Source organism: Rhincodon typus, chromosome 45 (genome assembly GCF_021869965.1).
Source record: "Rhincodon typus isolate 14 chromosome 45, sRhiTyp1.1, whole genome shotgun sequence".
In the NCBI taxonomy this organism is placed as follows: Eukaryota; Metazoa; Chordata; class Chondrichthyes; order Orectolobiformes; family Rhincodontidae; genus Rhincodon; species Rhincodon typus.
This window is the reverse complement of record NC_063376.1, coordinates 8511172-8523041: the sequence shown is the minus strand read 5'-3', so window position 1 is coordinate 8523041 and position 11870 is coordinate 8511172. Positions and strand designations below refer to the sequence as shown.

Here is an 11870-nt window from a genome sequence, read left to right as displayed (position 1 = left end):
CCCCCCCCCCCCCCCCCCCCCCCCCCCCCCCCCCCCCGACCAACTGCATGGTTTGGCCTCAAACATCCTCCCCTCCTGTTCTCCCAGCCCCACTTCTTCCACACCACACCCACCACCTTATTATCCTCTCCTCTCCGCCCCTGCCCTCGCTTTCCCTCCTCCCTTCTGCCCTTCCCTCCTCCCTTCTGCCCTGCCTCTTCTTTCTGTCCCTTCTTTCTGTCCCTTCTTCCCCCTCACTTCCCCTGCCCCTCATTTCTGTGCCAAGTGGCTAACTCCCTTGCCTTGCAACAGTGACCTTGTAGTTTTAGGAAGTGGTTTACTAAAGTGGTTTTGTGGTCACTGTCACTGACAGTAATTCCAGGTACTTTACTCAAATACACAGTACGGCGTGATTCGAACCACCACCCCTATCCCAGCATTCCTATCACTAGACTGATATGCCATCATATACCCTCATGCAGTGAGGCTCCATGGAGATGTTCGCTGTGCCCGTCCCTTATTACAATAACTCTGCTGTCTGTTCACAGACCCTGATGATTGCAGCCACTGAACCCAGGTGCAGGGCATCCCGGGCAGCACCAACTGATCCGACATCGCAAGCTTCGGGAGACGGAACGTTACCTGGAGATTCCCGCCCCGACTTGGTGTCTAGCGCACCGCCTTCTGTGATCCCCGTGACCGAGGGCAGTGCCCCATCAGCAGGGGAAAGCCAGGCCCCGGACGCACCCATAGACTTTGCGAAAATCTACAAGTATTTGTCGGCGACTGCGAGGGGCTCAACGTTGCCACAGCTCTCGCCCTTCGGTGAGTATTGGAATCAGCCTGTGCCTATCTGACCAGGCTTTGAGATGTTGAAATGGAATAAGGAGAAGCCAATCATAGACCATTCAACCCTGCGGGACTGCCCCACCAGTCAGGAAGATCCTGCCAATCCCATGTTGCCTTCATCCCTCACTGCCCTCTGAGAGGGAGGCTCCGTGCGAACTGGGTTTAATTGTAACTCTGAAAGAAAATGGACCTCTTACTCAACAAAAGGAGAGTATCTGGAGCTAACAGCAGGAGATGGGAACAAACAGCAGTAGTTCCAGGAGATTGACAGGGTGGAATGTCCTCTTCTATATTTTCTTTTCTTGCTAACCATCGGCAGATCTGGGTTTCACTGGCCAAGCCAGTATTATCGTCCATCCCAAATTGCCCTGGAGAAGGTGGTGGTGAGCTGCCCTCTTGAACCACTCCAGTCTGTGTGCCACACAGAGAGAGGAGTTGCAGGGTTTTGACTCAGCGACATTGAAGGAATGGCGATATATTCCTGGGTCAGGATGGGGAGTGCAGCAGGTACTGTCTGTGTATAACCCGTGCTGCCAAGTCAGCAAACCATTGAAAACTGACCAGTGTTGGGTTGAGGGAGCGTGGGATCACAGTTGCTAACTGGGAAGGGAAATCTGGGACAACTGAGGTACGGAACGCTTAATCTGGCATGGGCTCACCAGCAGGTGGCAGATGTGAGCCAGTGTGAAGTTGTTCATTGCCCGAAGAGAGGGTGAGGCAGGGTTTTCTGTACTGACTGATTATAAATGTGCATACACACATCCCCATCACACCCAGCCCTCTCCTCTGCCATAGAAACGTAGAAAATAGGAGCAGGAGTGGGCCATTCGACCCTTCGAGCCTGCTCATGGAGACATGATCACCCTTCTCCCCCACCCCGGCTGCACTAACAAACCCCTACCCAATTGTCCCGTCCCCCTTTCCACAGCCCTACCCCAGACCCCCTCCCAGCCTCTTGGATGCCTTTCATTCATCAGGAGTTAAAACAATGATAATGCAGTCTGATGCTGTCTGACATTTGAGCTGCCAGTCGTGTTTATGAAATGTACAGTTTATCTAATGGAGGATGGTGTTTCTCTCTTTTTCTGTCCCTCCCCCTCGCACTTGTCTCCCTACTTCGCTCCTTATGCTCTCGCCCCCCACTCCCGCTACCCCATCCCTCTCCCTCCCCTCCAGCCCATCTCTACCTTCTTCTCCATACCCACCCCTCACTCCGTTTCCTCGGCCCTGCCTCTCTTGACCCCATCTTTCACACGCTGCTTCTGTCCCCTCCTCTCTCTTGCTGTATGTTTCTTCACACCCACTTGCCAACCCTCCCGTGACCTCAATTGCCTTCCCGACCCACCCTCCTCCCACCCCGAGCGAGACCATGTCGATCCCGAGAATTCCCTCTTGAACCTTGTTCCTCTCTCGACCTTTCACGACCCCGTCTCCCTGCACCCCACCACCCTACCGGTATGTATCACCCAGCACTAGCTCTCCTCTATCTCCCCTGTCACGTTTGAACAACCCTCTTAGTAGAAACAAAGAGAATAGGGAAGAGGAGTAGGCTATTCAGCCCTTTTGGTCTGCTGCCCCACTCTGTGTGATTATGGCTGATCATCAACTCAGTACCCTGTTCTCGCTTTCTTTCCCACATGCTTTGATCCCTTTCATCCTGCGAAATGCATCTAACTTCTCAAACGTTCAATGTTTTGTTGTCTGTGTCTAAGAATGACACCTGGATGTCATTCAGGGATGGATTTTGAGGATCGATTGTGCAAATTAGGCCTGTTTTCGCTGGAATTTAGAAAGTTAACAGGTGATGTATCCAAGTCTTCAAGGTAATAACAGAAAAAGATAGAGCAGGTAAAAATAAACTGTTTCCACTGGTTGGGGATTCTAGAATTAGGGGATATCATCTGAAAATTAGGGCCAGACCATTTACCAGAGCCATTGAGGTACACAACACAGAACCAGGCCCTTCGGCCCAATTTGCCCATGCTGGCTGGTTTTTACAATTAGTCTAGTCCCACGTACCTGTGTTTGGACCATATTCCTCCATATGTATCCTGTCTGTGTACTTGCCGAAATGTTTCTTAAATGACAAAGTTGTACTCGTTTCCACCATTACCTCTGACATCCCAGAGACTCACTACCCGCTGTGTGAAAAAAAAATTGCCCCTCAGGACCCTTTTGTATCTCTCCCCTCTCGCCTTAAACCTATGCCCTCTAGTTTTAGACTCCCCTACCCTGGGGAAAAGCTGTCTGCTGTCTACCTTATCTATGCCTCTCATGATTTTATAGCCCTCTGAGGTCACTCCTCAGTCTCCTATGCTCCAGGGAAAAAAAGTCCCAACCTCTCCTAATAGGATTGTAGATATTTGGAACTTTCTTCCACACACAGCAGTGCATGCTGGATCCCTTGTTAATTTTAAATCTAAGATAGATAAATTCTCGTTAAGCTAAGGTATTAAGAGATACAGGCCAAAAGTAGGTATATGGAGTTAGGCCACAGAATAGCCATGATCTCATTGAATAGTAGAACAGGCCTGAGGGGCTGAATGGCCTACTCCTGTTCCTATGTTGTCGCACATGAGATGTGCCTCGACTGACCCTCTTCCTTCTCCCCTAGAATCTGCAGTTATCCTCGACCTGCTGATGTCTCTCCCAGACCAGATACAAGTTCTGAACTGCCAGGAACTGTGGAGCCACATGAACGCCACCTACAGCCAGCTGACCCAGACTGCTTCAAGCTGGCATGATCAGGGACCCTCGCAACCTGCTCGCCCAGTTCAGACAGGTCCCCCATCTGCGCAGGCCAGTGTCATTCTAACAGGGCAGGTCCAGGCCTCAGGACATAACGTCCTGCCTGCACACCTTGCTCAACTCCTCCCTGCAGCCCAGACCCACCAATTGCAGAGTCCCCACACAGTTCAGCCCGGCCAGTCAAAGTCTACGGTTAGCAAAGCTGCTGTGCCAGCTCTGGAATCTGATTGGCCCATGCCGTGCCCTTTGAACCCCTTCCGCCTCCCTGTAAAGCTGTTGGTCAGAAGTGAGGCACCTACAGCCTCTCAGGGTCCCACTGCTGATCTGGGAACATCCGCACCAGGCTCGTTGTCTACAGCAGCCCAACCCAGCGCTGACCCCCGACCTCCTGCCAGTTACCCAACACAGACCCCTGTCCAGCCCACCTCTGACCCCCGACCTCCTGCCAGTTACCCAACACTGACCCCTGTCCAACCCAGCGCTGACCCCCGACCTCCTGCCAGTTACCCAACACTGACCCCTGTTCAACCCAGCGCTGACCCCCGACCTCCTGCCAGTGACCCAACACTGATCCCTGTCCAACCCAGCGCTGACCCCCGACCTCCTGCCAGTGACCCAACACTAACCGTTGTCCAACCCAGCGCTGACCCCCGACCTCCTGCCAGTGACCCAACCCAGCGCTGACCCCCAACCTCCTACCAGTGACCCAACACTGATCCCTGTCCAACCCAGCGCTGACCCCCAACCTCCTCCTAAGGGCCCAGAGCCCTGCACTGACCTCATCCTGAGGACCCAACAGTGACCTCTGTCCAGCTCAGTGCTGACCCTTTGACTTCCTACCAATGACCCAACACTGAGCCGTGTCCAGCCGAGCCCTGAGTCCTGACTTCCAGAGGGCCCAACACTGACCTCTGTCCACCACTGACCCCGATCACAACTACATTCTCCTGAGAGTCAATCGCTGACCTTTTACCTCTCCCAGAGAGCCCAACGCTGACCTCCTGGAGCCCAGCCGTGACCCATTGACCTCCTCCCACGAGGCCGGGGCTGACCCACTGATCTGCTGACTCCTCTCGGGAGGGCAGAGGATTAACCCCTGATCCCCTGCCGTAGGGCCCTAAGATTTGGCAGGTCTTGAGGAAGTGGTTTCTTCACCATTGGAGCTTGTACTGATGCTGGAAGATGTCCAGATGCCTTCTGTGCTCGATTTTAAAATTTGTTATAAATTCTTATGGTTTTTGGTCTGTCCTGTTTGCGAAAATGATCAGTGTTATAGCAGAAATAAAGGCGTTTACAGCAATTAAAAGGTGTCCCCCAACTGAAACTTGACCCCAACAGACAGTAGACAGAGAGAGAGAGAGGGGAGAGATTATGCAGGATTGGAGAGATTTGTGCAATTATCTGTGATCAGAGTGTGAATATTACTGTGGTTTTAGAGTATGGGGGAATTACCTGGTGGTTGGAGTCCGGGGCGGGGGGGGAGGTTTGGGCAAATTACGCTGGGGTTGGGGGTTGGGGGTTGGGGGTTGGGAGATTACTCTGAGTTTGGGGGAGGGGCCTGGAGATTACACCGTGGTTAGAGAGAAGGGGGGGGAGATTACCCCAGCAATGGGGTGGGTGGGGGGCATTACCCCAGTGTTGAGGTGGGGGGAATTACCCCAGTGTTAGAAGGAGGGGGGAAGACTACCCCTGGTTGAGAGAAGGGGGAGGAGATTACTCTGGGGTTAAGGTGAGGGAGATTACCCCAACATTAGAGAGAAAGAAGGGTGGATTACTCTGGAGTTGAGGGAAAGATTTACCCTGGGGTGAGGGAGAGGGCAGGAAATTTACCCCAGAGTGAGGGGGTAGGAGATTAACCCTGGGGTGAGGGAGAAGGAGGGGGCTGAGTGAAGGTTGTATTGCCTAGGTTAAACAGCCCCCAGTGGTGCAATATAACAGAAGCAGTGTGCAGTAATGGAAACTGAAATCAACATCACGTTCTCCAGGATGATGATGTACCTCGGGCTCTGTAGTGCCCACCAGTCTCAAAAATCCTTCGCCATGCCAATAGAAACCCCATGATTCCCTCTGGAAACAAGAGGCCTGTTACTCTGTAATGTAACGGAGACAGTCTGGCTCCCTTGTTCGATCCCTGTAGCTCTGGTAGTGCTGAACATTGGGAGAGCTGACTCACTGACATAAAATCAGAACCATAGGCTATATGCAATGTTGCAACAACACCACCCCTAGGTGTTACCTGTCCCACTGGCAGTATAGACCCAGTGTAATATATAGTCAGGAGGCAGTTCTCCTGGGAGCCCTCAACATTAATTCTGGACACAGTGAGGCCTCATGACATCGGGTCAAACACAGGCAAGGAAACCTCCTATTGATTACCACATACTGTCCTCCCTCTGTTGGTGACTCAGTACTGTTCCATGTTCGACAATATTGGAGGAAACACTGAGGGTGGCGAGGACAGGATACACTTAAGGTGGGGAACTTAAAACATCCCACCACCAAGAGTGGCTCAGTAGCAGCTACTGACCGAGCTGGTCGGGCTGTAAAGAACGTAGCTGGGAGACCCTGTCCAGGATAGGTGGTGAGGGAAACACTAAATTGGACCTCATCTTCAATAATCTATCCATTACGGTATGCAGGAATGAGGACTACACAGCCATTACGAACACAAAGTCCATCTTCACGTTGTTTTGTAGCACTCTCACCATGCTAAATGGGAGAAAGTGAACAAATCTATTAACTCAAGACTGGTCATCAGCAGATTTGTACCCCAACACAATCTGTAACCTCTCTGCTGGGTGTAACTCTTATCCTACTGTTACCATCAAGTCGGGGGAATCAACAGAGAGTGCAGGAGCAGCACCAGACAGACCTAAAAATGGGTGTCAACCTGGTGAAGCTACCACAGGACGACTTGTGTGCATTAGAAGCAAGTGATAGAGCAAAGTGATCCTGCAACCAAAGGATCAGATCGAAACTCTGCAGTCTGTCACATCCAGTTGTGAATGATGGTGGACAATTAAACAACTCACAAATATCCCCGTCCTCGATGGAAGAGTCCAGCACCTCGATGCAAAATGTCAGGCTGAAGTATTTGCAATGATCTTCATACAGAAATGCTGAGTGGATGGTCCATCTCCGCCTTCTCCAGAGTCCTCAGAATCGTACAGTACAGAAAAGCCCCTTTGGCCCATTCAGTTTGTGCTGTCAAAGATATGCTGCTACCTACAGTAGTCTCCCTTTCCTTTATTAGGCCTATAGCCTTGAACATTATGATGCTATCAGGTATTCTTGCACACACTTTTCTCCTAAAGGGTTGTGAGGTTTTCCATGTTTGCTACCTTCCCAGGCAGCGTATTCCAGATCCCCACCAATCTGAGTGAAAGAAGCTTCCTCAAATCTCCTCTTAAACCATAAAACGTAGAACAGTAAAAGCACAGGAACGATGTTGTGCCGAACATGACACCTAATTAAACTAATCCCTTCTGCCTGCCCTGGATCCATATCCCTGCACTCCTTGCAAAAACCACCTGCTTTTCATTGTAAAATTGTTATTGTCCCTTCGATTAAGGGGAACAGCTGCTTTCTATTCACCCTGTCCATGTCCCTTATATTCTTACACACTTCAATTAGGTTCCCCCTTCTCTGCTCTGAAGAAAACAACCTGAGCTTATCCAGCCTCTCTTCATAGATGAACTCCTCCATCCCTGGCAACAACCTGGTAAATCTTCTTCACACCGTCTCCATGCTATCACATCCTTCCTGTAGTGCAGTGACCAAAACTGCACAGAGCACTCCAGCTGAGGCCTAACCAAAGTCCTGGACTGTTCCAACATGACCTACCTGCTGCTATAACTATACCACAACTAATAATGACAAGTATCCCGAATGCCTTCTGAACTACCGTATCAACCTGTCCTGCTATCTTCAAGGATTGATAGACAAGCATCCCAGATTCCTCTATTCTGAGCTTCCTAGTGAATTACCATTTGTTGAGTACTCCTTTGTCTTGTTCCTCCTTTATAAAATGCATCACCTCGCATTAATCAGGGTTAAATTCCATCTGCCAATGTTTTGTCTTTCTGACCAAACTATTTATATCCTGTAGCCTAGCACTTTCCACCTTGTTGTCAACTACCTGGCCAATCTTTGTGTTATCTGCAAATTTACTTATCATTCCACACCCTGCCTACCCACATTCTCGTCTATATCATTCATGAATATCACAGATATTATCACAATAATGGACAGAGCACTAATCCCTGTGGTATACCCTGGCACACTGGGCTTCAGTCACACAGCCTTCTGTCACCACCCTCTGTCTTCTGTCTCTAAGCCAATCTTGGATCCAACTTGCTGAGGTATCCTGGATCCTATAAGCTTTTACCTTTATCAAACTCCCACCCTCCATTGTGGCTGTACCTATAGCACAAGGACTGTTGTGGTTCAAAGAGGCAGCTCGACATTGGGATAAATTCTGACCCAGCCACTGAGACCCATCTCCCACAGATGAATTCAAAAACTGCTCAAATCAAGCACCCTCATATCCTTCCAAAAATGAGTTGACCAGAACTGGATGCAAAACTCCAGGTTGCAGCCTAACCAGGTGTTTGTGTATTTCAGAATAGTTTCCTGCTTTGGTGCTTAGTGTCTTTATGAAGCCTAAGGTCCAATATGCTCACCTTACTCTCAAAGGCCTGTATGCATAAATCCCCAAGTGCCTGTACACTTTTTAGAATGCTGCCATTAAGTCTATATTGCATCTTTTGTCCCTTTTCCCAAAATACATCAGATAGAGTCCTAGAGTATTAAATTCAGATTTAATTTTGATTTCTGATTTGATTAGATTTTATTTTTTGTTGTCACATGTACAGCGAAAAGTTCTGTTTTGCGAGCAGTACAGGCAGATTATAATATACAAGGATATACAGATCACAGGGTGATTGAACAGAGTGAGACATGCAAGGTTATGGCTGCACAGGAGGTGTACAAAAGCAAGGCCAACATTAGATTTGAAATCGAGATCCATTCAGCGATCTAATAACAGCAGGAAAGAAGCTGTTCATGAACCTGTTGGCGCATGTGTTTAAGCTTTTGTATCTTCTGCCTGACAGAAGAGATTGGAAGAGATTATAACCGGGGTTGGGAGGGGTCTTTAATAATGTAGGCCGCTTTTCCACGGCAACGAGAAGTGTAGATGGAGTCAATGGATGGGAGGTTGGATTGCATAATGGTCTGGGCTGTGTTCACAACTCTCTGTAGTTTCTTACGGTCCTGGGCAGAGCAGTTGCCGTACCAAGCCTTAATGCATCCAGATAGAATACTTTCTATGATGCATCAATGAAAGTTAGTGAGGGCCCTTATGGATATGTCAATTGCCAATTGAGAAATTCTCAAGATGGAGGCAGGGTAGCAGCGCAGCGTGAGGGCTTCTTCCTGGAGTTTCATTGGCTTTTACTTTTTTTTCCCTTCTTTCACTTTTCTTACTTTGATCTGCTTTACCTTCTGTGGAGAGCAAGATTGCGGAGCGCGGAGGAGACCTAGCCCAGTGCATGGGAGATTGAGCAATTGTAGGGATCAGCGAGCCTAACATGGTGGCGAGAGATGTCCCCCTGGCTTCTTCCCTGCTGTTATTAGATCACTGAATGGATCTCGAATTTCAAATCTAATGTTGGCCTTGCTTTTGTACACCTCCTGTGCAGCCGTAACCTTGTATGTCTCACTCTGTTCAATCACGCTGTGATCGGTGGCGAGAGATTTTCCCCTGGCATCTGAAGGTGGCAAGAGTGGGCAGCCCCTGGAGACCAGGCTAATGTGGAGGATTTCGAGGGCGTGTTTGTAGGGAGTTTGTTTGTAGTGATTTGTAGGGAGTGTGACTAAGAAAGGCTGTTGAATTTTTAACACGCAGTTCTGAGGAAGGGTCACTGGACCTGAAACGTTCACTCTGATCCTTATCTTCATAGATGCTGCAAGACCTGCTGAGCTTTACCAGCAACTTCTGTTATTGTTTCTGATTTACAGCATCTGCAGTTCTTTAGGTTTTTATTTTGTTGAATTTTTAACTTTATTTATTTATTTTCCTACTTAATACTGAGAAGGACAGTAATGTTTAACTTTTAATTTTGTTTCTTTATTTTTCGATTTAGTACCTAGGTACGTTTGTAACTGAGATGGTGCCAGGAATGGCAATATTGTACGCTCTTCAATGCACTCATATACTTCTGCATTTGAGTACACGTGACAATAAAATCTATTTCTAATTCTCTCTTATCTGTCAACTCATCTGACCTTTCTGCTGTCGTAACTGTGTTAGTGTTGCAGGAGATTTTAATCATCCTCACTGATTGCTACACCTCCAAGTTTGGTCTTATTGTCACATTTTGAAAATTTGGCCTGTGTTCCAGAGTAAGGCATTTAAACGTAACCCAAAAAAAAACTTTGTGGTCCTAGCACTGACCCAATGGGACACCACTGGCTTTGGTATGAAAAGCAAACTTTTAGCTGATTCATATTTTTGATCCTTAAGCCAATTGCCCCTGCAATTTGCCTTTCCATAAAAAGCACCTTGTCAAACACTTCCTTAAAATCCATACAGGCAGCATTGAATGCATTTCCTTCATCATGCTTTGCTGTTAATTCATCAAAAATAAAGTTTAGATAAATGAGAAGTGCTGCATTATGGAAAGGCAAATCAGGGCAGGACTAATATGCTTAATGGTAAGGGAGTGTTGCTGAGCAAAGAGACCTTAGAGTGCAGGCTCTCAGTTCTTTGAAAGTGGAGTCCCAGGCTGACAGGATAGTGAAGAAGGCGTTTGGTACACTTGCCTTCATTGGTCAGTGAATTGAGTGTAGGAGTTGGGAGGTCATGTTGCGGCTGTATAGGACATTGGTTAGGCCTTAATTGGAATATTGTGTTCAATTCTGGTCTCCCTGCTATAGGAAAGATATTGTGAAACTTGAAAGGGTTCAGAAAAGATTTACAAGGATGTTGCCAGGGTTGGAGTGTTTGAGCTATAGGGAAAGGCATCTGGATGGGGACATGATTAGGAAGAGTTTAGAGCAATATGGGATCAAATGCTGGCAAATGGGACGAGATTAATTTAGGATATCTGGTCGGCATGGATGAGTTGAACCAAAGGGCCTGTTTCCATGCTGTACATCTCTATGACTCTCCAGTTTGATGGGCCTTCTATAAGATCCAAGCTGGTAAACCTGAATTAACTTCAATACAGTCCAAATTGTCAGTTGATTTCCAACCGCCTTCTCCTGATTACTGAATGTAAAATCCTTTTCAGCTGGTGTCCTGTTAGTCTGAAAAATGGCACGATAATTCTTCCTGAACAAGAGTCTCATGCTTTCCATTCCTCTAGGACCTCCCCATTTCGGAAGGTGGGATTGGATTAATAAAGGAAGCCCCACTGCACAGCTCCCTTACCCCCCCAATCATTTGGGATGCACTCACTCCAGACAAAACAACAACATTTCCAGTCCTTAGCACAGTTAGCCTTTCTGTTGCATCCTGTCAGTCAATTTTCACCCCATTAGCACCACCATCAGAAGCCTTTGGGGTCTCAAAAGAGTTGGAAGCTTCAGTAAGTTTCACCTGGTGGCGACACCCTCTGAAATTTCTCTTGATGTTTCTTCCTCCTGGATTGGAGAACTGCATGTGAGAATCTGTCTCTTCCTCCTGGCTTGGGGAACTGCATGTGAGAACGTGTGTCTGAATTTACCTTTTTGCCAAGGGTTATGTTTATAGGATGTTACTATATTGGAACAATTAATTAGTAATTAGTGAGTACTGTAATTAATTAGTACTGTATCTATTATTCAGTTAGATTTTCCAGTGGTTAAGTTATTCCAAATTCCTCATTCTTTTGTTTGTGTTTTAACTATAATGTCCATAACTATAATGTTTTGCTTAACATCAAGTAGTTTGACCAGTCACATTGCATCTGGAACACAGCACTTCCCGTCTACCTGTAAAATAAGAAAAAGTTCAGGTCTATTCAACCCATTCAGGCTGCTTCCATTGTTCCAACTTTAAAAAACAAACTGAAGGCCTCACAGTTTGGCACCTCTGCCTTAAAACCTCTCTTCAGAAAAAAAAAGGACAAAATAACCTTAAAATATTTTGAGAGGACCTGGTCTGGTCCACAACACCATATTCTGTTAGCATCCACATCCTTTGTAAAAAAAAAAAGTTGCCCATTGGACCATAGGGGAGGCAATGGCCTAGTGGTATTGTCGCTGAACTGTTAACCCAGAGACCCAATAACATTCTGGGGACATGAGTT

The 11870-nt window shown here is 47.7% G+C and overlaps 1 protein-coding gene across 1 annotated transcript in view; it reads left to right on the top strand.

Annotated features, from left to right (window-relative positions):
- The window catches only part of snapc2 (small nuclear RNA activating complex, polypeptide 2), a 39775-nt gene extending 34737 nt beyond the window's left edge, over positions 1 to 5038 (top strand). Inside the window, exons 5-6 of the mRNA XM_048620197.1 lie at positions 528 to 804; positions 3443 to 5038. Of these exons, the coding sequence (XP_048476154.1) occupies positions 528 to 804; positions 3443 to 4260 (1095 nt within the window). The 3' untranslated portion in view covers positions 4261 to 5038. The remainder of the gene's footprint in view (positions 1 to 527; positions 805 to 3442) is intronic.
- Positions 5039 to 11870: the final 6832 nt, after the last annotated feature.